The sequence below is a fragment of the Chiloscyllium punctatum genome, chromosome 5 (genome assembly GCF_047496795.1).
Source record: "Chiloscyllium punctatum isolate Juve2018m chromosome 5, sChiPun1.3, whole genome shotgun sequence".
NCBI lineage: Eukaryota > Metazoa > Chordata > Chondrichthyes > Orectolobiformes > Hemiscylliidae > Chiloscyllium > Chiloscyllium punctatum.
In genome coordinates this window covers 102,711,181-102,738,384 of record NC_092743.1, presented here as the reverse complement: position 1 = coordinate 102,738,384, position 27,204 = coordinate 102,711,181, and the positions used below count along the sequence as shown (strand labels likewise).

Below are 27,204 nucleotides of genomic sequence, written 5' to 3'. Positions count from 1 at the left end.
CCTTTTGTATATTTCTTGTGAAGTAGCCAGTTTGATAGTTTACATTTTGGTGGCACCACGGTTAGCACTGCTGCATCATTGCGCCAGGGACCCAGGTTCGATTCTGCCCTTGGTTGACTGTCTGCGTGGAGTTTGCACATTCCCTCTATATCTGCGTGGGTTTCCGCTGGGTGCTGTGGTTTCCTCCCATAGTCTAATGATGTGCAGGTTAGGTAAATTAGAGATGCTAAATTGCCCATATTGTAAGTTAGGTGGATTAGCCATGGGAAATGCAGGGTTACAGAGATAGGGAAGATTGGGTGTGTGGGGGGGGGGGGGGGGGATGCTCGGTGTGACTTGATGGGCTGAATCACCTGTTTCCACAGTGTAGGGATTCTATGATTCTATTTTGCAGCATCTTAGTAGAATGCACATGAGTTTACTGATAGGAGAATTGTACATGATGGTAGGATCTCTGAATTCAGGGTCCAGCTGTTCAAGGACTGGCAATCTACTCTGATACAGCTCAGTAGTAAAGGCACCCTGGGGTCAGAGCTCCTTTTTGTCACCTTGACTGGTGATTTCAAATTGGAGAGAGTAGCTAACGAAAACCTCAAATTATTAATTTGGCCTAAAAAATCAAAATGTAATTTTAAAAAAATCAACGTGTGTAGATATATTATGATACAACTCTGAGATAGGTTGGTCTTGAACCTAGATCCTCTGGCTCAGAGGTAGAGACACTGCTACTGCACTTCTAGACCCTTAAGATGAAAACATAAGCTTGTTTTTTTTGAAAGTATCTTTGTATTCAAAAATGGTTAATTTTTCAAATTGTATTTATGGTTTGAAAACTATATAATGCAGAATGCCAACAAGTTTGAAGGTTGTGGGGCCATGGAAAATACAGTGAGTGAACTCTGCGATGCGCACTCACTCACTTACTTCTTACCTTTCTGAAATCTTACAGGTTGGGGACACATGGGTGGGATGGGAGGAGATGTTGAGCGTCCCAGACTTATGCCTAGGAGTCACACAGCACAGAAACAGACCTGTCGGCCCAAGTTGTCCATCCTGGCCAAGTTTTCTAAACTGACCATATCCTTTTAGACCTTTCGTATCTATGTACCTGTCCTAATGTCTTTTAATTGTTGGAATTGTACTCATGTCTACCAATTCCTCTGGCAACCTTTCCCATACATGCACCACCTCTGGGTGAAAAAGTTGCCCCTCAGGTCCCTTTTAAATCTTTTCCCCTCTCACCTTAAACCTATGCCCATTAGTCACTAATTAATAGCAAATTAAGGGCCTCAATTCCCACCACCATTGATTTTTTACCATGGCAGGAAAGTCCCTTTGCCATGCAGGAATCTTGACAGATTTATCTGTACGATCTGATGTCAGGCAATGATGCCGCCTTCTTCTGTGGGTCTACAGAGCCCTTTGGAGGCACTCCCTAATCCTCAAGGTCATCTTTCACTCGTCACTGCCCACTTTTTACCCTCTACGTAGGCTCTAGAACTCAACCTCATTCCTGATGAAGGGCTTTTGCCTGAAAAGTTGATTTTCCTGCTCCTTGAATGCTGCCTGACCTGCTGTGCTTTTCCAGCACTACTCTGATCTTGACTCTGATCTCTAGCATCTGCAATCCTCACTTTTGTCTAGAACCCAACCTAGGCAAGAAGGAAAAGCTTATAGTCACAGTAGTATTCACCACTTCCAGATGGCAATGTTGGGATCACAAAACTGCTGGTGAATCACTTGGTTGCCAGCTGTCCAAGATAGACTTCCAACAGCATCAGGGATTGCCTTAAAGCAAATAACACTGTTCCCACTGTTCTATGACAGAGGGACAGCAACTATAGGCAGGCTTCTTCTTATGTTTTAATGGGGGATGAAGGTACATGTAGAATTCAGTCCTTTAATCATTCTCACTTAATAAATTTTGCATTACTTCTCCTTTATAATGTTTGGTGACCAGGACAAGTTTCCTCTTTAACAAAGTCGCAAATCAGTTCGAAAGCAACATGTTTACACAGTGGTTATGCACAGAGGAATGTCAAGATTTCACGCCAATACTTTAGAACAATCTGATTTACATGATAGAGAAAATAGGTTAGAAAACTGCTTTTGACTATATATTGAAATTACAAAATAGTTTGTAGCAATGAGACATTTCTTGTTTTCTAAAGCACAATATTTTCTTTTCCCAGTTCCACCCCCTCAGTCCTGACCTACATTTGGAAGTTTAAGTGCAAACTTTTTCTCAATTAACACAAATATCGAGTTTTGTGCAAATATGCAATCAATGCTGAGACTTTCGAAGATGTTTTACTGCAGTTGGTTAAAGTGTTTCTTCTACATTGCGCAAGTGAAGCTCCATATGGTGCTTGGGCTTTCCAATTACTTATACAGTTATAATTTTTTCTTTGCAAGACTAATATCCATGTTATTTCTGAAATACTATGACATCTTAAAAAATATTTTGGAGTAGTTTGTGTGATAGCTAAGGTGTAAACTGTTGGGAATGGAGCATTTTAATGCGCTCTCATAGATCAGAAAGAAATACTGCACAATATGGAGAAAGAATGAGAGATTCATACTGCAGTATCATTATTTTAAAATGATCTGTTCATTGTAAGGCTTAAAATAGTACGTAGGACTCCCAAGGCAGGCTCTGTAACTTATTAGAGGAAGACTAAAGGTATATTTTGTTGTCCCTTAGGTTGAATTGACTCTAAAATAATAATATTTTTTTTCTTTTTTTTACAACTCCAGGGTGTTGGTGGAGAGATGCCCATTCTTTTTTAAAAATAATTAATTATTAATGACCATGGTCCATCCTCTGATTCAATTGATGATTAAGTTAATTTAAAGGATGTGATCTCACATCGACCCCCCCCCCAAAAAAGTTGAGTTTGGAGCCCTACTCATCCTTTTGTTAATTAAGAATCATTCTACTCCTTTTCTGAGTGCTTCAACAAAACTTTGCTCTCGATGCAGTAGTTGTGGGACTCTGACAAAAATCAGCAACCTTAATGGTCAGGTAATTAGTTTTTTGTCATGCTTGGCTTGTGATTTTGCATTCTCTTGGCTCAGTGCAAAAAGAATCTCCAACATTTACCTCAGAAGATTCCCCTTGTGAATTTAGAATCTTGGGATTATATTTGTCTGACCATCGTTCGAGAGTTCTTGTCTTTCTCCTTATTATTATTGACCCTGTACTAACGAAAAGGTTGAACAGTTTTCCCATATTAATCATCCTCTCCAATAGATACTGTTAATCTTACCAAAAATTGTTGGTACTTTATGCTGCAGGTTAATAGCCACTATAAAGAAAAGGTTTTGGCCAATTCATCTGGGCTGAATTAAAATTCAGCTCCCAAAGGTAAAGTGCAAAAGGACAAACCAACTGTGCTGAGCAGTCCAATATTAAGGTTTTATCTGCTGGTGCTTGTAATTTTATAATTTTGTTTCAATTTCAGGATCAAAACCTTTCCGATGTACTCTCTGCAACTTTGCAACAGCACAGTTAGGAGATGCTCGTAATCATGTCAAACGGCACCTTGGAGTTCGCGAGTATAAGTGCCACATATGTGGGTAAGTACTCTAATAATGTATCCTGTTTTCCAAAAGGAATGTCATGGATACCATTTTTCTGAAATAATGATTATAAACCCGGAAGTTTCAGAAAACTTTGAAAATATTCTGTTTGTTAGTATATAGCTTTTATTATAGACAAGAAATAGTCCTCGTTTTATCTGAAGTGCTGCAGACTGTCCTTTACTTTGATAGCTTTAGTACATTTACAAAAGGCAGCTTCTAGCTTTATAGCAGATTGAGAACGAGAGCATTTCGATATGAGTTTTATTTCAACCTGCACTGTTTGAAATACCTGAATAAAATAGCAGTTAATAGAGCAAATTATTATTTTATTTTACAATAATATTATTTGGATTAAAGGAAAATAATGGTAAATAGTGAGAAACAGTGCTAGGTTCAGAACTAAAGGCACAAGATCTGTTTAAGAAAAGACTAAAAAATAAGACTATCTAATTTGGATAGCAGTGTAAATTAAGAAGATATAGATTTCTGAAAGATTGTTGATGTTACTATTAACACCTTGCGGATATTAGTAAGTGAGGGACCTCACTCACATAAAGGGAACATGAATTAAAAGAATATGATATACTTGGTGAAGTTTGTTTCCTATTAATTAAAATGTGATGAGTGTAAAATGCTTTCCTGAACCCGTTTATTTCCTGCTTTCAGCTAATCAAACAGTTACAGAACTTGGAGGAGTGGAAATAGTATGTTAAGATCTCCAAGATAAACCCAACTGAAAGAATGTTTTAAAATTAGTTGATTTATTTATAAACGATGTTTTGAGTCTGTTTATTGCCTGTTGTAAATGGAATAATGAGTGGTGAGTAGGTTCAACAAACACATTTTTGTGTCTGTGTCACATCTGTTAACCATTTAGATGATTACAGGTTTAGGATTTCTTCTATGAAAAGCAAACCTAATAAAAGGATCCTCCTTGCGCTCATACACTGTGACTGTCTGAATTCATGCTAATAACTACCACCTTAGGCATTTGGACAAAGGTAGCAATTTGAAATCAATACAGAATCGATGTTTGAATTCTGCTACTTTACATGCTAAATTGTTGGCAGTGCACACATCTGCAGAGATCTGAGTAACGAGCATGAACATCCGACTGCTCTTGTTTTCAGCATCCAGAATAAAGACAAAGCCATTTTACAAATTAAAGAGCTGCAGCTTTGGGGGAATGTCTCATCGTAAAGGATTTGCCAGCAATGGCAGTCTTAAATTTAATGAGTTTATGTGCAATACATTGAGTTTCCAGCATATTGCTGTTAAATTGAATTAAATGTTTAATTGCGTACATGTGAGATCAGTGGTCAATGTCTGTTTTTAGTTGTAAAGCTTATATAATATTTTTGTTTTGAAACATGCTGCTGTTTTTGTTACTTTATAAACTTTAACCCTTATCTTTGTAAAATTCATAAATGAAATACCGCATTATCCAAAAAGGGTCAGCAGCTATGTCTGTGCAGCTGTAGAAATGGTTGAACCATTGCATATCTGTTGGTTAATTAACGAAGAATTGCTGAAAAGTAATTGGATGGGAGAAAGTATCTTTGTTTTTCTGTGTTTAGTGTTTCACGTTTGTTTCTCAAAAAGAACGTGGTAGATGATGTTGATATTTTAATGTGACGAATACCATTAATTATGCTTTGTTTAACTTACATTACAATTGTTTTTAATCAATCTGTTTGGACTTGTTATGACACACTTTCATGGCTGGTGGGACTTGAACTTGGACCTTCTAGCCCAAAGGTAGGGATACTACCACTGCTACACAGAAGCCCTGAAATTATAAGTTGATGGCTTAACTCTTTTTAACCTACATTTCTAATCAACCCTCTTCAGACTTGTTATTACACACCTTTGGAACAGATGGGACTTGAACCTGGGCCTACTGGTTTAGGAGTAGGGGCATTACCACTGCTACAAAAGAGCCCTGAAATTATTATTTGATAGCTTAACTCTTTAGATGATTGTGCAGTGATGTAACAGCTGAATAAATATTAGATGATGGGAGAATACTTGTGATCAGTATATTTTAATCGAACTTGCTATAATGGCTATATTTTACAGATGTTTTAAAAATTCAAGGTTTATAAGCCTTTTAATGCAAATATATTTTGTTGATTTACTTTGTGCTTAATTGCCTTTTTCTCCATACATTCATAATTCCTCCCCAAAGTGATGCAGATTTTGTTTAGAATTACCTCTATTTCAACAGATTATATTAAAGATGGTTAAGGAGTCTTATTCTCACTTTGCATAAGGATAAAAGTTTCACGGAATCTTTTCAGCCTAGATAATTTTAAAGGGGGGACATGTGTGACAATAAAAATGCTTATCAGTTTAAAGTGAATACATTTGAGTTTACAGAGAAAAAGATATCTGCATTTCTGTGGTACCTCTGTATCATCAGACTGCATCTAAGCACTTTAAAACTAATGAAGTGCAGTCACTGCTGTAGTGAGGTAGGAAGTTTGACAGCCGATCTACACATAGTAAGTTCCTTTGAAAAGCAATGTGAGTAATGAACTTGCCTCTTTTAGGGATGCGAGTTGGGAAATAAATAATGGCCTATGAAACTTATGATTCTTGATGTGGGAGCTATTACTCAGGCTTAATTTCTTATCAGTTGGATGTCTGGTTCAATCTGTAGCAAATTCTAGGAGAAAACATATTGGTAACAAAAACTGAAGTAGTTATAGTAGTAGTTACAAAATACCAGTCAGGAACTGGAAATATGTTAAATTGGCCTGCCAGGTAGATGTAAAATATACCATTTATCAACGTGTTACTATATAAGCAACACCTGTTGATATTGAATTAAATAAGTGATAAATTGCTGCTTAAGAAGAAGTTGCTCTCAATGAATAATTAACCTTGTTGAATTCTGTTCCTGTCATGTTCAAGGAAAATGATAGGACAATTAATTTGTTTGTTTAAAAACATTCAGCATGCACTATCCAAATTGACAAGGTTTTCTTGTATTTCTTAAGTTTGACTCTTTTTCATCCATTGTCCTGTTGCATTTTCTACTGTAAAAATTTGTACTGTCTTTTTCTAATTGGCAAATCTGTGAAATTTGATCAGACGAAAGATCAGTATAATTATTTTACCTAATTCCTGTAGCAAAGCATCAGTTTACATTGATTGCAGTAATTTTGTTTAAAATGTACGATGCTTACTTATTCTAGTACAACCTCTGACTCTCCAGCCTGTGTTTCCTGTTAGCCTGGTTTACATTAACCTCAACTATTAAGTGTGTTAAATACACTTAAATACAGAGGAGAAAGTGCCCTGGTAAATCTTGAAAATGGCTTCCAGTGTACAAGTTCTGGCTTGTAATGATTAATAATTGTAGTGTTGGGTTGAGCTGGTTATGATAGAAAGCACTGATGTTTAAACTGGCCAGTAAGCAACTGTGGGGAAGGGTAAAGAGGCCTGTGGTGCAGAGACTACATGAGTAGGAAACAACATGATGCTTAGAGAACTGACCCCTTCAGAATTTAAGATTTAGCATTAATTAAGTGAAAATGTAAATTAAGTGCCAGTATCAGCTTAATGGTTAAAATGATGCAACATTTTACATTAACACGATGACAATGTCAATTCATTATCATCAATGACTAAATAATTTAGGAAATGCTCAATGGACCCATTAGTTCCTCAACATAAGCAGCTCATGCTGCATTCCTTCATTACCATAATTTTTTTTGGATTATATTTTAAAGGGTGAAGTGATCTTTCAGCAACATTAACTATGTAGTCAAAAACAGCAATCCAGCTTGCAGTCTTTGCTTTGCTGCAATGGTTGATATTTTATTAGTACAATGGAACAACTACATTTAAATGGATTGTGTGGAAAAGAACTTTATTTTAAATACAACTTTTTAAATGTTGTTCTTAGCATTGAACATTTGCATCATCAAGATACTTTAATGGCTTTTTCTATAGACAGGTAATGTACCTGTGTTGATACAGGCAGGTTAATGTATATTTTTCTTATGACTGTTACCCTGTAGATAAAATACAGCTGTAAACAGTTACAATTGCAGTAAAATTGTTGTTAGTTGCATTACCTTGTTTAGAGGATGTGAGGGGATCTCTTTGAAGATGATTATAATGTCACTTTCTGACCTTTGCAGCTTGAATAATTGTAAATCATTGCTTCATAATGTGTCAAAGAATGTCTGAACTAGGCAATTAAATGGTAGAATATAATAGACCAAATTATTGCCTGTCATGTTTTCAACAACACAGTTAGTATTTGAGTTACACTTAATCATTACATGCATTAACAACTTCATTGGAATCTGGCACCAGGCTGGGCATGAAATGCGTTGCATTATTTAAATCTTCAATGGTTTAAGTCACTTATTTCTGGTGAACTGTTCCAACACAGAGATTTTCATGAAGTGGGCAGTCCCAAAGGGCATAATTCATTTACATCAAAGTTTCAGTACCATATTACTGTGCCCTGTTTTTGTAGTCAGATATCACAGACCTAAAAGAGCCAGAAGTTCAAAAAAAATTATTCAGCACCAATTAACTTGGAAGCAGAAATATGAAACTGTTTTGTGGACTGACATACAGCGATATATCAATTCAACTATCTGTATTAATAGCACTTGAGTTTGGGTTACATGTTATTTGCTGAAGTTCCTCCTTGTCTGCGTGTCTTTGGCCTTTTGCATGCCTTTCCTATTATTAGGAACAGTAGTAGGCCATTCGGTCCCTTGGGCATGTGCAGTTAGATCTTGGCTGGCCTATATCTTATTGTGTCTACGCACTTTGTTTCCATAGCCCTAAATACCTTTACTTGAAAAACACACAATCGATCTTAATTTTAAAGTTTTCACTTGATACATGGCCTCAACAGCTTGTTGGTTGTTATTTTGAATAACTAAAGATTTTTAATGAGTAATATATTGGGATAAATGTTAAGTAATACATTTAGTGCTTTCAATATTACATTTATATTTCACCTTCCATTATCTCAATGTCCCAAAGTACTTTGAAGCAATTAAGTATTTTTTGTTGCATAACGAGGGTTGTAATGAGGAAGCACAGCAGTCAATTTGTGCACAGTAAGCTTCCACAGACAACAATGTGATAATGACAAGATAATTTGTTTTTAGTAAGATGTGGATGGAAATCTCTTTATGGTGTATTTTCAGTCTTAGAATGCTAGCAATTAGAGAGGGAAAGTGGAGGTCATATCATAGAATCATAGAATCCCTACAGTTTGGAAGCAGGCCATTTGGTCCATCAAATCTACACCGATGCTCCAAAGAGCATCCCTCCCGGACCAAGCCCCCTAGCTAATACCTCCATTTCCCATGGCCAATCCATCTATCCTGCACATCCAGACATTATGGGACAATTTAACATGGCCTATCAACCTAACCTTCACATCTTTGGACTGTGGGAGGAAACCCATGCAGACATGAGGAGAATGTGTGAACTCCACACAGAGTGGAATAGACTCCAGGTCCCTGCTGTGAGGCAGTAATGCTAACCACTGAGCCACCATGCTGCCCTTATTCTCCTCAAGGTAAGGGTGCAAAGGGGAAATTTATTGGATATAAATTTATGTGTTCTCATCCACTTTTGATTGACATGAAGAAAAGCCTTCATAAAGTGATGCAAACACGTTACTTGATCACTCATTTGCTGTCAGAATACTCATGACTGGGAATTTAGAGGAAGCAAGAAAATAAAATGAAGGAGATGTAGAGGTTGTAAATTATGCTCCAGCATGAGTTGAGAAGTCCTTTCCAGTCACTAGTTTTGTACCATTTGTGCTTTAAATTTATTACAGCTTCAGTTTATTGGAAAACTGCATTTTTAAAGTGGTTATAATGTCATCTTGATCATCTGGCAAGCTTATAAACTCGCTTTTAACTCTTGCTGAAGCTATGAACTCAAGGGCTACTCATGCTTGTGCTATCAAAAGCACACTGCTTAGGTTCATCCAAGATGCATGTATCCAGTCTGCCTCATGATTAGATTACGAACATTATTATGATTAGATTACTTACAGTGTGGAAACAGGCCTTTTGGCCCAACAAGTCCACACCAACTCTCCGAAAAGCAACCCACCCAGACCCATTCCCCTACATTTACCCCTTCACCTAACACTATGGGCAATTTTGCATTCCCAATTCACCTGACCTGCACATTTTTGGACTGAGAGAGGAAACTGGAGCACCTGGAGGAAATCCACGCAGATACGGGGAGAATGTGCAGACTCCACACAGACAGTTGCCTGAGGTGAGAATTGAACCCGGGTTTCTGGCGCTGTGAGGCAGCAGTGCTAACCACTGTGCCACCGTGCCGCCCCTTCATTGTGAGGAGTAGTCAGCCTGAATATATTGACAGAATGTTATACTTTTAGAGGTTTTATCTAACCTCTGTCCAGTGTTCATGTTCAAACTTGACCATAGCCAGGCAAGATTGTGGTTTTCAGTAGCAGCTCAGATGCTTCAAGAGTGCAGAAAAGATATTTGAATATGAGAAATGTGCAAGAACTGTACAGTAAGTGAGTTTTGAATGATCACGATTATTGTTGAAGGCCTTTGGACAGTTGACAGAATGATCACCAATAAGAAATTGGACCAGGAGTAGGCCATTTAGCCCCTACAGAGGTACTGTAATTCAGTAAGGTCCAGTTGTAAACATAAGTTGTATGGATTTTGGAACAGGGATCAAATTGAAGTTAGAAAGTAGCAAACAAAGACTGGGGAAATAGTAGAGATATAATAATACATAAGTCAGAAAAAGACTGAGGGGTTTGAAATTGATCCATAGAACCATAAGAGTTTGGTAAGTGATGGAGATCTTCTTTGTGCTGAAGGGGCTCTGGTGTATCGAGTAAATGATTGCTTAACTTTTGGAAATTGTGAGATTAAAATGGCCAAAGAGGAGGGTTTTGCAGTCTTTGAATGGATAGAAGTGTTGTTGATAGTTTTCCCACTCCAATGGCAAAACAAAGCGAGCAACATGCTGTGAAGGTATTAGGAAAAGGTCTTGAATGCGCTGTGTGAAGCTTTAATTTGAGTCAAAAGTAAGACCGGGTCTCCACACCTCTGGGTTTTTCCTGAGGCAGTAGTGGATGTGAGATTATAATAACTTTGGGAAAGGCATTGTCTGGAAATAGTCACCAATGCATTTAGTTTCCGCATTATACAGAATCACGTTGAGTTTACAGCAGTTCAACTATGTCGGTGTTTATACGTTGCTTGAGCTTGTATAGAGTCATTTAGATCTTTCAGTTAAACTTGTCCACGCCAACCAGATTTCCTAAATTGATCTAGTCCCATTTGCCAGCATTTGGCCCATATCCCACTGAACCCTGCTTGTTCATGTATGGGTCTAGATCCCTTTTATATATTGTAATTGCACTCATCTTCACCACTGCCTTTGGAAGCTTGTTCTATACTTGCTCCATCGTCTGCCTGAAAAAGGTTGCCCCCTCAAGTCCCTTTTGAATCTTTCGCCTCTCACCTTAAACCTCTGCCCTGTAGTTTTGTACTTCTTTACCTTGTAGAAAATACTTTGGCTATTCACTCATGCCCCTCATGATTCTATAAATCTCAAGACATACCTGCAATTTCTATGAAATGATAGGGGAGTACTTCATTTTCTTCGGATGGGTAATCTCTCCAGTTTTCTTTTTCAGAATGTTTTGCTGATGTTCTTGTTTTAGTTTCAGCTTTTTAATTAGTTGCTGATTTCTTTGAATCTCATTTTCCAGTTTTTTTCTCACTTTCTTCATGTAGTTTCTTCTGAAGCAGCTGTTGCTGTTGTTTCATGTTTAGTCTTCCATTCTTTTTAACTTCCTGCAGCTTCCCCGAACATAATTTTAAAAAAATATTAATGCCTTTATTTTTCTGTCCATTTGGTAATGTCACTGGCTGTACAATAACTGCACCTTTGGTGCCAAACTGCAGTGAGGCCAATGATTCTATTAAGTGGCATCTTTGTGACAAATTGTACAATCTGTACTTCATCCCATCAAAATCTAACTGAGGTTATGAACTAGTTTCAGAGAGACATTTCCCAGATGTTATTCTCCTCCATTTTCAAATTGCCCCTTGAGGTGTTGTGGTTACGAATTCACTTCACACCACTTTATGCTGTCATATCTGTTACATCTTGAATCAAATAAGGGGCTTGCATTTATATAATTAAAAAAAACTGTGACTTTGGAGATCTGAACACAAACAAATTGTCGGAGAAACTCAACAGGTCTGGCAGCATCTGGGCAGAAAATAGAGTTAGTGTTTCGAGTCCTCTGACTCTTGACATATGTTTTGATGAAGAGTCACCAAACTCAAGATATTAACACTCTTTCCTCCCAACAGATGCTGCCAGAACTGATGAGTTTCTCCAGTGCTTATATTTATATCGTGCCTTTAACAACTTCAGGATATCTCAAACACTTTAGAGCCAGTAAAGTATGACTTTTGGAATTTAGGATAACAGGTAAGTCAGTTTGCACACAAGAACCTCTCATGTCAGAATGTGTTAATATGTAGCTCGTGTTGCAGTGATATTAACTGCACGATAAATATTAGTCAAGACACTGTGCAGAACTTCACTGTTCTTTTTAGAAATAGCACCATGGGATATTTTACATTGTCTTACTCATTGGACATACATATAGCTAATAATAGAACGGTGTAGGTTAGTTGGGCATCAGATTATTTTCACAGGTCAGCGCAACATCGAGGGCCGAAGAGACTGTACTGCACTGTAATGTTTTATGTTCTATGTTCTACCTGCAAAAGAAGCCATGAGGTCTTGGCTTGACACCTTTTCCAAAAGGCAACATCTCTATCAAAAATACACTGGCAGTGTCAGCCTGTATTATGTCCTCAAAAATCTAGAATGGACTTAGCACCCAACTTTTTGTAGCAGAGGCAAGAATACTACTCACTTAATTACAGTTTACAGCCCCCTATTTCCAGCATCTGAATTATCTTGCTTTGTTTAGTTACAAATTTGATGTTTGCTGACTGAAGGAGCATTATCTGAGTAAATCCTTTTAATGAAGCAAGTAATCTCTGTTCCACACGAATATATAAAAAAGATAACATTAGTGTTTGAAGTCATAATGTTCTTCACCCCTCTTGTAAAGTTTGTGACTTGTGTTATATAATTTCATGAACAGCTCTGATCTCTAATTTCTGTATGGGTCTTCCAGTACTTGTTCAATTTTCATACGATTTAAGAGTTGAAAAAGACCTTTTGGCCTCATGAGCCTGCTCTGTCATTCAAGATGGTCGTGGCTGATCTAACTGTGACCTCAACACCATTTCCTGCCTGCCTACCCTGATACCCTTTGACTTCCTTGTTAGTTGAGAACGTATCTGCTTCTGCCTTATAAATTTTCAATGCGTATGCCTCCACTACTCTCTGGGTAAGAGAGCTCCATAGGCTTATGACCCTCTTGGAAAAGAAAATCCTCCTTTTAAATGGACTCTCTTCGTTTTTAAATTGTATCCTCTTTTCTACAAGGGGATACGTTCTTTTAGCTTTATCTATCACTTTTCTTCAGGTTGTTATATCTTTCAATAAGATCCCCTCTCATTTTTCAAAACTCCAATGAGTGCAGGCCCAACCTGTCTGACTTTCATTCAAAAAAAGCCCTTAAACGAAAAATCAGTCATCAATAGGTATATTGAACCTGAACACCCTTATTTCATCATTCAATTATATTATGAAATACAAAATGGCTATCAGAAGCAGAAACTCTTTTCAAAAATAATCTGTCCTTTTTGCTCCTGAGTCCATTGTAGTGTGTGAATCAGATGACAAGAATGAACTAGTGCAACACCAACTTAAAGATAAGAGCAAGAGCCCTTTCTTCTGTTTTTAGCTCAGTATCATTTCTATATTATTCATTCATTTAATGTGGGCATTGCTGGCTAAGCCATCATTTATTGCCCAGCTTTCAATTGGCCTTAAGAAGATCATGGCAAGCTACCTACTTGAATTGTTGTTGCAGATATTGCAGTAGCATTCTATTAGATAAAAATTATGATTTTAAAACAAGGTTATGAATATGCACTTTAGAAGGCAGGATGATCATTACCTTCCATTCTCTTGCAAGTTAAAGTGGGTGACCAAAGCTGCAAATTGTAATGAGAGAAACATTAAATTGATTTCATAACATTTTGAAGCAGTAACAGTCAACTCTTTAATGTAAACACTAGTGTTTTTGATGCCTATTATGGTGCTTCTACTGCTCTTAGTAGTTGTGCAGCGATGTTTCCAGTCTGTTCTCACTGTCCCTCAATTTGAAAATTGGTTGCCAGGTGTCCTCAATCAGATGACTGGGTTCTGATAAGGTATAATCAAATTTAAATTTTCCCAGACTCTTGCATTTGTGTTATACAGTGAAACATGCTTATTATCACATCATTGTATATCATAATCTGATTATCATAGAACTCCAAAATGGCAAACCATTTTCAATTAATTTCCCTATAATTTAACCCAATTTATGTTATGATAGAGCATATTCAAAGCTGCACGACCCCTCTCAGTTTTTTTTATTATTTTGAAAGTGTTCCTGAAAATAATTGACTCCTGCAAAAAGCTAGAATTCTTTTGAAGTTGGACAAATCATATAATAACATGTCATGTTGTTTTGTGTCTGGATTGATTGAGCGCATTTACAATGAACAGGAGGAAGCTTAGCATTTATATCAGGTATATCAGTTTGAAGCTCTATCTATTTGGATGGCTTTCCTTTTAGGTGAGTTAATATGCTACACTTTTCCATGTTTGATCATGAGGGAACTCAATTATATGAAGGAGAGGTAATCACGTTTATGAAAATATAATTGCACTTTATTCTGTACAAATATAATTTAAATTATGGTTCCCCCTGCTAACATCCCCTCCCAACCACCAGCACCACGATGTCAGTGCAACTTTTGCAAGTGATGTTTTGGCAGCAACATGAGTCTTGCAAAAGCATCAAGGGTATATTAACGCATCAAAATGAATGGATTTCGAATGGCTAGAAAACATGTAATTTGGAAGAGCTCAATAATTTTGGGATCAATCAAAAATGAAGAAACTTTAGTAACTCTGCAACTTTGCTAAATACAGCTTTATTGAAGCCTTGGCAGATGCTGAATTAACCCATTAACTGTATGGTCTTTTCAAAGAAATCCGTGTTTCAGGAGAAAATATACCGTTACTTAACAAGCAATTCTGTGAATACATTGGAATTATTTGACGTTTAAAGGTGACCCTTTTAAAATAAAACTTATGTAAAAGCAAAACCTCAGCAGGTTGATGTGAAATGGTCAGTCATAAAAACTGAAATTGTTTTTGTGATTGAATTTTAAAATATATTTGACTTCTCTACACCAATCTTATTTAAAGATTTTTCAGTTCAAGAAAAGCATATGTCATTTTCGAGTGCTAATACTTTTGTGTTTATTGTAGCTACGTTGAATCTGGATTGATACATGCAAGATGTTGCTGATTGTGATTCTGCCAGTATAGGCATTCAGGTGAATACGGAACAAAATTCCATCATGTTAATTAGTAGTGTTGTATTAGAACTGTAACATTGTGTCAAAAGAAATTATTATTTAATAAAACATAGCCAAAATCTGTGTATGATCAGAATGAATTTGTTTCTCAATCTGGAATTATTCTGGGATCTATATTTTGCCTGAGCCACTTCTTAAAAAAAAATCTATATTCTGTGGTAATTAAGCACAATATCCATGAAGACATGAAACTCTGGATAATAAGTCATCTATACCTTTTTGGTTTTTTTCATGTGTTGTCAGTACAGTTTACTGCAGCTTGACATACTAAGGGACATCTTAATATTAAATGTTTTGTATGAAGGCTTAATATTCTTCCAGTGTTTAATTGGAAGTTTAGATAGCTTACCTTTGAAAAATTAATTCATTTGTCTTTATCTACTGAAAAAAAAATTCACAATTTCTGCTATGGGTTGAGAAAGACAATCTGTGGAAGTTATGATTAAAAATGTCTGTACTGTCATCTTTAAAGGACAGATCTAAAATACCATGTTTTGAAAATGACATTATTAAAATAGTGGAAATTACACGTTGGTTATGAAAAAATGTTTTGAGAAGATCCGTGAATCTTGTACTTGCAGTTTTTCAGGAGATGAAGTTAATGACTGATTAACAACAGCAATTAAAAGATGAGAAAAAGGCATATAATTAAAATTGCAGCACTTGCTTTGTCAAGTAAGCGTGTCATCTATTGTATAGTTGTTAAAAGCAAAAGGAAAGAAACCAGCATTTAATTTAGTCTCGTTTTAAACAGGAGACTGATAATTTGCCTGTAGATGCATGCTTGAAGGTTGTAACTCATGTTTAACTGAGGCTGTGTCATTAGAAGTTCACAGCCATGTATTTTCTGTTGACAGTCATCGACAGTGAATATTTGGCAGTCAGAAGTAATTTAACTTAATTAATGGGATGCATATTTGATGGAGGAATAAAATATTCAAGCTCAGCAAAGTGGAAAAAGGAAAGATTTAGTGGGAGTAAAAGGTTGAAGAATGTAATTTGTGCATTCATTTTGCTGCTCAGAATTATGAATTGTCTAATGGTGATATAAAGCCTAGCTGATTCTTAGATGGAAATGTGCTATCCCTTAACAAATAAAGCCATCAGAGTGACAGTCTATGATTAAATTTATAGTGGGGGTAAGTTCACTGTAAGAAATGTTACACTGTATTTGAAAGCTGTTCTGAAAAAAGTTGACCCCCAAGATTTGGAACATTCAGTATATATTTTTAATAGTATTATTATTCTGCTGTTGAACCAGAGTACTGTAAGTTAATGCAATGCCCTTAATCTCCCATGGCACAATTTAATTGGCTTCCCGTGGAAATAGATTATTCCATGATGAAATTGCTTCATAATTTGATAGTAGAGAAAGTGACACCTGCTTTTAACACCTTGAACAGTTGAACTTGGAGCTATACTGACAACTATGAATAAATTCGAGAAAGTGGGAGCCAAAGCGGATTTTTGTTGATTTGTATATGCTGAACAGTGCGTGCAAATTGAATGATGAATGCAATACTATGTAGACTTCTTTGTGCAACCCTTTCTGTTTTTGTATTATACTTACCAGGGATGAAATTTACAATTTAACCAATGTATCAAAAGAAAAGCTTGCATTTATGTAGAGCCTGTCACATCTCAGAACATCAAGAAATACTTTTGAAGTGTCATTGCAGTTTAATGGAAGAAATGTGACAGTTAATCTGCACACTCCTACATTCAGCAATGTAATTATGACCAGATAATTTCTTAACCCTGATGGTTGAGGGATAAATGTTGGCTGGAAGGATGGGGAGAACGCTCTTTTGGATAGTGCCTAGGGATCGTTTACCACAAGAGCAGATGGAGCTCAGAATTGACGTCTCACCTGGGAGACAGTGCAGCACTCCATCAGCACTCCCTGACTGACTGAAATGTCAGTCTGTTCTATAAGAATGTTAGAAATTTGACAATAGCCAGCTCTGATAGGAACTTAACTTCTGTTAATTAAATAAATCTGTAATTAGAAAGCCAGCATTGGTAATGGTGAGCATGTAACTATCAGATTGTCATTAAAACAAGTATAGCTGATGTTCTTTAGTGATGGAAATCTGCCATTCTTACGCAGCGTCACCTGTATATGATTCCAGACTCCCATCCAGCAGTGTGTTTGACTCTTAACTGCTCAATGAAATGGCTTAACATCAATTCAGTTGTATTCTAGAAGGCAACTCACCACCACTTCTTAAGGACAGTTGGGGAAAGGCAGTAAATGCTGGTCTTGTCAGTGATGGCCACATCTCAACAATAAATAAAGTAAAAAAGCAAATTACTGCGGCTGCTGGAACCTGAAACCAAAAGAGAAAATGCTGGAAAATCTCAGCAGGTCTGGCAGCATCTGTAAGGAGAGAAAAGAGCTGACATTTCGAGTCTAACCGACCCTTTGTCAAAGCTCATAGCTTTGACAAAGGGTCAGCTAGACTCGAAATGTCAGCTCTTTTCTCTCCTAATAAATAAAGTAAGTTTGGGAAGATCTCTTGACTATTGTTTTTGTTTCACCTTCACCACCCACCTCATTGAGTTCTTTGAGACATCTCTCTTTATGTGAAAAGACCTGTAGAAGTGCTAGTGTTCAACAAAGAATCTCAAGCTCAGTATTTAGTCTGCATTCAGCTGATACTATCTGTAAGAAAAATATTGGGCAATGTTTTTGGCCTCTCTATACACAGTCAGGATTAGGTTTTAGGAAGTAAAGTGTGTAACCAATGTTGAGGCTATACCATTTGGGAAAGACTGAACAGACTGGGACTCTATTCTTCAGAAAATGAAGGTTCAGGGTTGACCCGATAGAGGTCTTTAAAATTATGATGTGGTTTGATAGGGTAGACACAGAGAAAATGTTTGTACTTGTGGGCGAAGTTCAAAACTAGAGTCGATAAGTATAAGTTAGTCACTAACAAATCCAATAGAGAATTCACGAGAAACTTCTTTACACAGTGAGTGGTTAGAATGTGGACCTCACCGTTATATGGAGTGTTTGAGGCAAATGGTATTGACGCATTAAGGGGAAACCATATAAATGCATGAAGAAGAAAGCAATTAGATGATACATATGTAAAGTTAGGTGACTCATCAGAGAAGGCTTACGTGAAGCTAAAAATCATAGATCAGTGAGGCCAAACAGTTAGTTTCTATGCTCTAAATATTTTATATTTTTCGATTGTTTTTGGGATTGCTTAATTGTCATTTACATAAATGATTTGGATGTGAGCATAAGAGGTATAGTTAGTAAGTTTGCAGATGACCCCAAAATTGGAGGTGTAGTGGACAGCGAAGGTGGTTATCTCCGATTACAACGGGATCTTGATCAAATGGGCCAATGGGCTGAGAAGTGGCAGATGGAGTTTAATTTAGATAAATGCGAGGTGCTACGTTTTGGGAAAGCAAATCTTAGCAGGACTTACACACTTAATGGTAAGGTCCTAGGGAGTGTTGCTGAACAAAGAGACCTTGGAGTGCAGGTTCATAGCTCCTTGAAAGTGGAGTTGCAAGTAGATAGGATAGTGAAGAAGGCGTTTGGTATGCTTTCCTTTCTTGGTCAGAGTATTGAGTACAGGAGTTGGGAGGTCATGTTGCGGCTGTATGGGACATTGGTTAGGCCACTCTTGCAATATTGCATGCAATTCAGGTCTCCTTCCTATCGGAAAGATGTTGTGAAACTTGAAAAGGTTCAGAAAAGATTTACAAGGATGTTGCCAGGGTTGGAGGATTTGAGCTACAGGGAGAGATTGAATAGGCAGGGGCTGTTTTTCCTGGAGCATCAGAAGCTGTGGGGTTATAAACCTTATAGAGGTTTATAAAATCATGAGGGGCATGTATAGGATAAATAGACAAAGTCATTTCGATAGGGTGGGGGAGTCCAGAACTAGAGGGCATAGGTTTAGGATGAGAGGGGAAAGATATAAAAGAGACCTAAGGCGCAACTTTTTCACACAGTGGGTGGAACATGCATGGAATGAGCTGCCCAAATCTGGAGGCTAGTACAATTGCAAATTTTAAAAGGCATCTGGATGGGTGTATGAGTAGGAAGGGTTTGGAGGGATATGGGCCGAGTGCAAGCAAGTGAGACTCGATTGGGTTGGAATATCTGTTTGGGATGGATGAGTTGGACTAACTGGTCTGTTTCCGTGCTGTACATCTCTATGACTCTATGTATATGATTTAAGGAGGGAAAGAGCCCAACATAGTGCACATGTGGATTTTGGGTGGGAATAAGTTTTTATTTATTTTGTCACAATATATAGGTGACATTTGTTATGACATTCAATACCCATCCCTAATTGCCTTTGAGAAGGTGGCAATTGTGACCCACCTTTTAGAGTCACGAGCGTCCATGGATTATAGGCAAACCTACAGGTTTTTATTTTTAGATTAGATTACTTACAGTATGGAAACAGGCCCTTTGGCCCAACAAGTCCACACCAACCCTCCGAAGAGCAACCCACCCAGACCCATTCCCCTACATTTACCCCTTCACCTAACACTACGGGCAATTTAGCATAGCCAATTCACCTAACCTGCACATTTTTGGACTGTGGGAGAAAACTGGAGCACCCGAAGGAAACCCACGCAGATACGGGGAGAATGTGCAAACTCCACACAGACAGTTGCCTGAGGTGGGAATTGAACCCAGGTCTCTGGCGCTGTGAGACAGCAGTGCTAACCACTGTGCCACCATGCCGCCTGTACAGTGTCAATTTTGTGAAGCTTTTTGCGATCAATAGATCTGTTTACCTTTGTGTCTCAATATCTACCTTGCTTGAGTCCTCTGCATTTCCAAAGGGACAGTCACTGATATGAGTGTTTTATCTGGTCAGATAATTAACATCTCTTGGACTAATTCCCAATGAGATTTATTTCTTTCCATTGGCACAAAATATCAACTAATAGTCTATGTGGAGACAGATGGATCTGTGCAAGAAATAGCAATGTTGTAATATATTGAAGTAGAGTTAATGGACCTTGTTATATCTGATGTTGCTTGATTAATACTGACAAAATTCCATGATTAACCCTGAACTGAACTTGTATTCTGTTTGGAGCATGCATTGGAAAAGTGGACAGAGTGGTCAGTGTGTCACTGATTTGCAGGTTCCTGCTTCTTACTGCCATTATCTTCAATGCTGTTTATAAAGTGTTCAGTATTACTAAGGTGTTGATGGCATAAAATATTCATATATACATCAAAATATGTACGTCATTGCCTAAACTGAAAATTTGGTTGAGTGCTTTGCCTACGTTTCTATTGGAAATACCAGTGGGCTAGAAAATGGACATAATTTTGGTGGATACATTATCACCCTGATTTCCTGTCCTTTTTTTTTGCTTGATTAATGATGCCAAAGCAGAGAAAATGGCAATGAAACTTGTGTCTTCATTGCCTATGCCAAAATACTACAAATAGACATAGTTCCAGGAGGATGCCGGCCAGTTCATGTTCGACTGCACTTCAGTTTTGAAAAAATAGGAGCAGTTTCATATCAATTAGGAATTTTCTAGAAAGCTGCTTTCTTTTTTAAAATTGCAGAACTGATTTTGGCGTAGCAGATGTAACATTCAAAAGGAAATTCAACATCAGTTTGAAAATGAACATAATTTTAGGAAAAAAAAGGAAGTTGTGAACTTCACAGTCCTCTTATTGTATAGTATGACTCAACATTAAAAAAAATATAAAGTGAGCTCTTATTTAATTAGTTGTCAACACAAACATTTGTGTTTATGTAGTCACTGTTATAATGTAGTAAACATGGCAGGCAGTTTACACAAAGCAAGTTCCTACAAACGCCAATAGGATAAAGACCAAATAATGTGTTTTTTGGACATTGATTGAGGAATGAATATTCGCCAGGGCTCAGGAAAAAGTTGTCACATCTTTGAAATAGTCACCACCTGAGTTAGCAGAATGGTCTTTGATTTTACCTTCTCATGTGAAAGATGACATCTTCAGCAATGCAGCACTCCAATAGAGCTGCACTGGGATTGTCAAACGAGATGTGCCTCAGAGCCTGGACTGTGATTTGAATCCAGAGCCTCTAATTCAGAGACAGGATTGCTAGCCACTGAGCCACAGTTGATATTGAAAGGAATAGTCAGCTAATTTTGTGTCTTTCAGCACTCCCTCTAGAATTCCACCGAGTTTCTGTGTAATTGTGCAGAACATTTCTTTTAAAATTTGTTTATGAATATGATAACCTTGAAAAACTGAGCAGAGTTACAAAACTCTGAGCCATATTTCCAGGATGCTTAATATATTATCAAGTCCAATTTAAAAGAAACTGCCTGCTTTGAACAAATATTTTGGTAGCTGATTTAAATAAAAATCTGAAAAAATGGTTAAAGTTCATTAATATGTGAGTGATGAAAAGCAAATCTTTTAAAAAAAACTAAGTCACCAAAAATCTTTGAAATCCTTATCTTTGTTGAACTTGCTGTTTAGGCTGACAGTGTTTAATTGACCAGGTTTGGATTTAGTTACACTGATATCAAAGCCGGTTTATTAATCCATAATTTAAACTCTTTGAAAAGAAACAGTAATTTTGATCCCAATTTTATAAATCCTGTCCAAAAGGAATTTCCATATACAGCACTTCCATGCATTAAGACGTTTCTGTTATAATCATTGTGTTACTGCATCCACAATGAAAAGTTCACTTTCTGAAACTCAGTGCATAAAGAATTAAGTTTCCTGTACTGTAGGATTGTATTCTGAGCTGTATTTTGAATTATGATCTTTTTTCTTTCTCGATGATGAGATTTTCCAACAAGTAAAAATGACCTTGGCTGTGCACAGGACATAGCCTTTCTGAAACTTGATTGTGAATTAGTCACTGCATAATTGCTTCTTTCTCTTTATCATCGAGAGCATATTGACACAAATCAACAAGTTTTTCAACACAGTGGTTGAAAACAATAATTTGATATGGTTTTTAGGTGTTTAGATGTGTTATGATGATATACTGTTGGACGCTTATCCTTTTCAGTATGTTAGCACTTTAAAAAAAAACCTTATCTGTTGATCATTGCATATGATTACACAGTAAATTCATTGCATGTTGCATTGTTATTAAAGTCCTAGGTTAGTAAGAGAGTGCCAAGCTAATTACATTCACCTACTGCCTATATGCTTTAGTTACTCACATAGAATTGTTTTAACAGGAGTTTAAGAACACCAACTATAACATGCATTTATATGGCACCTTTAATGTTGTAAAACCTCCCATGGCACTTGACAGATGTGACCAATTCTTAGCCTATGAAATTATGTTAGGAAGCTTGGCCAAGGGCATACATTTTGGGAGGCTCTTGGAAGGCTGACAGAGAAATAAAGGAATTATGAGGATTCTGGACTGAATTCCGGAAATTAGGGCCCAGGCAGTTAAAAGCATGGCTGTTAATGACAGATCATTTGAAATTGGTGATTTGTAAGATGTCAGAATTGGAACAACATAGATATTGAGAGTTATGAGGCTGGAGGAGATTATAGAAATTCTGTGGCGGGATTGAAAGCAGGGTTGAAAATTTTAAATTTGAATGTTGCCAATTAAGCCAAGCCAGATTCAATAAGCTAAAAGGATATAGATTAAGTTTTCAGGTGCCTGGACACTAAGTGTTAGAATTCCCTCCCTAAACCCCTTCACCTCTCTATCTCTCTAATCTAGTCATGGGAAAGGGTTTAGAATTATTGTTGAATGCAAACTTTACCTGCAAAGGTGCAGTTCTTCAACCTCAACTGTATGTTTCGTTAAATTCCCTTTCTTCAACTTCTTTTAGTCAGATATATAGACTTAAAATTCCATATTCAATATATGATGCATGTATAATTTTACATTGAAGTGGAAATTACAATCCAGCTATTGTCATTTTTCATGTGAAATTATCAAAACAATTCTGAATTGAGCATGATCTGATAAGTAGCAACTTCTAATATTACAATGCTGTGCTATTGGAATCCCCACTGTGCCTCCACTGTCGAGAGAGACAGAACATTAGAAGTCAGTAGCCTTAATAGCCACAGAAGGATAAGCTCCTTGTGTAAGTTATTTAAAATTATTGATATTAAAGATTGTGGATTACTTCAGCTATGTTGGTTGAAAGTTTGGAATTGAAATGATATTAAAACTGCTAACATTTTCCATTATTACTCAGTGAAAATAAAGGCAATTTGTAGTATCAATATATATTCCATTAAAGTTTAAAGTTGCTTTTAGTGTATTCATCACTATTCCATAGCATTTGCTGTTCAAGTCTAATTGATAATCAATTATAAATCACTGAATTGATATATATTTGCACTTCTACACCTGAAATAATATTAAAAAAATCATTGAACGTTACACATTGAGGTGGAAACTTCATAATTACTCTTAAACAATTTCCTGGTTCTAAAATAATCAAACTTTCTTAGTTGTAGAATGTCAAATTTCTCATCTTCATGATTTTTATAGATTTTAAAATTTGAGTATTGCTAATTGTGAATCAGGCTAATTAACAAAAATTAATAGAAAAACAACATTTATACTGTGAGAAGGGACAGTGCTGACTAGTTGACAAGTGGATTCTGATTGGTAGAGGCGTTGCTGTGAACAATGCACAAGATAAATGATAACAAAAGATAACTGCAAAGCTTTGTTTAAATTATAAACAAGGCAGGTATAATACGCACAGCCTTTTTTTTTAAACAGACAGCAATAGTATACACACATTGCACCTGTTTCAAATCAACTACCTAGGTGGTGCTCATTCTTTGGTTTATTCCTCAGGTAATCCCTTGATCAATCAGAAAGTGGACCTACCTAGTTTAAAACTTAAATAAAACTTGGCAGTTAACTGTTAGTCATCTTTTTGGTGCATTCTCCATGGCAATGTTTCTAACAATCCAAGTCCACTTATTCACCAATCAGCATAATCATACAATGTAATTATAATTTCCCTTTACATTGGTAATTCTTGCGAATTGACTTGAATGCAAAGTGAAAAGTTTTGACAAAAATATCTTTTTTAAACACTCAGGAGGTTTGTGCTACCTAATGATTATTTTAAAAATATTAAAACAAAATTACTTTTAATGCTTGACATTTCAGCAACTACCTTAATGTCATTTTTATGACCCAATCTTTATTTCACTTTCTGCTTCAAAAAACTTTTTAAAAAGTGAATGATAAAACCTGCTTGATACTTGATAGGATAAATAGACAAAGTCTTTTCCCTGGGGTTGGGGAGTCCAGAATTAGATAGGTTTAGGGTGAAAGGGGAAAGATATAAAAGAGACCTAAGGGGCAACTTTTTCATGCAGAGGGTGGTATGTGTATGGAATGAGCTGCCAGAGGATGTGGTGGAGGCTGGTACAATTGCAACATTTAAGAGGCATTTGGATAGGTGTATGAATAGGAAGGGTTTGGAGGGATATGGGGCGGGTGCTGGCAGGTGGGACTAGATATGGGTTGGGATATCTGGTCGGCATGGACAGGTTGGGCCGAAGGGTCTGCTTCCATGCTGTACATCTCTATGACTTCATGGTCTGCTATCTGTCAGAGTTCTTTAATTTGCATCCAAGAATAGCTGTTTGCCTTGCTAGATAACTTCTCTGCTGTGCACCAAGCATTCCCCTGTAGTTAGCACCTGATCCATACTATGGCTGGGAAAGTTGAAATCCAGGCCACAGAGATTACGGAATCACTGGGCAGTTTTCTTTGAGATCAGCAATGAGTCCTGTTATATCACCCCTGACTGCAAAATCCTTTCTTGGATTTGGATTAAAGTTTGCAATAGTTCTCACTGATTGTGATACTAACTCTGCAAACTCCATTATTTTAAATAAAAGGGAAAGTCACAGCGTGCATGTCTGCACCTGTAGAAGGATACAACCCTATTTTAAATGGATGCCAACCATTGTCAAAATTGAAATCATTTGATTGTCCTCCCTTTTTTAGATGTTGTACTTATTAACAATATTTTGCTTTCAGATTTTTGTGGTATTGCAGTTTTCTGTTTTTCTAAACCAGTTGTTAAATCACAGTTTTGTAGTTGTCTTTTCACAATTTTCCTTATGTTTCAAATATTTAGTATATATTTTTAAAACAAAAATCATGATTTTCCTCTGTTTTGGCTAGCTTTACAGTCAGTTAACCATTCCACTTCTATTTTTGGGAAGTGTTTAGCCTGGAAGTGAACTGCCTGATTCTCAAATCTTTCTCACTTAGTTTGCCATCAGTAAAACCTCCACAGAATTATGGGAAATGTGAGGGAGCTATAAATATTTTGCTGCCTTTTAACTATTGAGCACAATCCATTTATGAGAATTATTTTAAAAATCAAATATCATCCATAAATTATTAACTCATGCCAAAAGAAAATATTGAACTTTTCAGATTCTACACATTAAATTACACAAAATCACATTTATTTTGAATATCCAACTTTGAATGAGTAGCAGCCCACTTGGCACCTTGAGTGTACTCTGCTATTCAATAACATATACTAATCCAATTACCTTCAATAATTTTTCATCCCTTTGTTCATCGAGAATCTATCTACTAGGTAAAAACAAGGACTGCAGATGCTGGAAACCAGAGACTAGATTAGAGTGGTGCTGGAAAAGCACCTAATCAAGAATCTATCTACGTCTACCTTAAAATATTCAAGGAGTCTGCTTTCAACACCTTTTCAGGAAGAGCATTCTAAATACTGTTGACCTGCTGTGAGAAAAAAGAAACTTTATTTTAAATAGATAAACTGTTATTTTTAAACACTGGCCCCAGTTCTGAAATCTCCCTCAAGAGGATACATCATTTCCACTTGTGTCCTGTCAAGTCTCCTTTGGATCTTGTATGTTTCACTAAAGTCACTTCTTACTCTTCTAAACTCCAGTAGAGACGAACCATCCCTGTCCGACCTTTCCTTATAAGCATTACTCTTATAAACCTTTTCTGAACTGCTTCCAATCCATTCACATTTTTTTCTTAATTAAGGATCAATACTCTACAGAATAGTCTGAACTGAGTTTCACCAATGTCTATATAGCTGAAAGAGAACCTCCCTACTTTAGTACACCATTTCCCTTTGAAGAAATGATAATATTCTATTAACTTGCCTAATTACAAAAGTTTAGTTTACAGGCACAGCTCGACATACAGTTGATCCTCCAAATCACTGTGCATTTTAGAGCTCTGCAATCTCTTACAATTTAAATAATGTGTTTTACCATTCTTCCTGCAAAAATGAATAATTTCATACTTTTTTTCATTTGCCAGATATTTGCCCACTCTCTCAAACTATCTATATTCCTTTTGTAGCTTCCTTATACTTTTTTTTCATAACTTACATTTCTACCTGTTCTTGAATCATCAGCAATTTAAGAACTATACTTTTGGCCTTTCATTCCAAGAAACAGGTTGGACAGACTAGACAATTATATAAATTGTAAAACATTGAGGGATTAGCACTGTATAAAACTTGTTATATCATATCAACCCAAAAAAAGACCCATTTATGCTAGCACTGCTTCCTGTTAGTTACACGAATCCTGTAACTTACTTCTTACCGATGTGGCACCTTGTTAAATTAAACATTCCAATGTGTGTTATGTAATAAACACAGAAATCTTTTTGAATATTGCTGAAGAAAAGAGATATGTTGCCAAAGCATTGTTTTTGCACTCATCTGGTCAAATACTAAATTTCAAATGATTGTAATAATTTATAAGGGTTGCTGATTGATCGACAGTAATCATCTTCTGAGAAAATAATACTTACATTGCATCTATAATAAAATAAACCAACAATAACAAATCTTGCTTATTAAGCTACATTTAGAGTCTATCTTGACGTGTAACCTTGTGCGAACGGTGCAGATGAGGACTTTTCCCTTCTTCCTTGGATGTTTTCAGCTGTGAGACTATGCTTCATTACTTTGTATTTTGAACTAGATCATGGACTGCCTGAAGAACACTTGAAGACCACCAATGTACCACACTTTGATTTCGCTAGCAAGCCTAGTG

The 27,204-nt window shown here is 36.6% G+C and overlaps 1 protein-coding gene and 1 long non-coding RNA gene across 4 annotated transcripts in view; one reads left to right on the top strand and one right to left on the bottom strand.

Annotated features, from left to right (window-relative positions):
* Positions 1-27,204, top strand: part of znf407 (zinc finger protein 407) — a 494,954-nt gene that overhangs the window by 56,870 nt on the left and 410,880 nt on the right. The window contains exon 4 of the mRNA XM_072570875.1: positions 3,465-3,579. Within this exon, the coding sequence (XP_072426976.1) occupies positions 3,465-3,579 (115 nt within the window). The remainder of the gene's footprint in view (positions 1-3,464; positions 3,580-27,204) is intronic.
* LOC140477282 (uncharacterized) overlaps positions 7,456-27,204 on the bottom strand; it is a 31,417-nt gene continuing 11,668 nt past the window's right edge. For 2 of the 3 annotated variants that reach the window (XR_011960700.1, XR_011960702.1), the window contains exons 2-4: positions 13,691-13,727; positions 11,198-11,438; positions 7,456-8,095 (exon numbers count right to left, since the gene is read on the bottom strand). This is a non-coding gene — a long non-coding RNA (uncharacterized lncRNA). Of the gene's footprint in view, positions 8,096-11,197; positions 11,439-13,690; positions 13,728-17,385; positions 17,474-27,204 lie in introns of those variants that run through there. The other variant, XR_011960701.1, reaches the window with a different exon arrangement.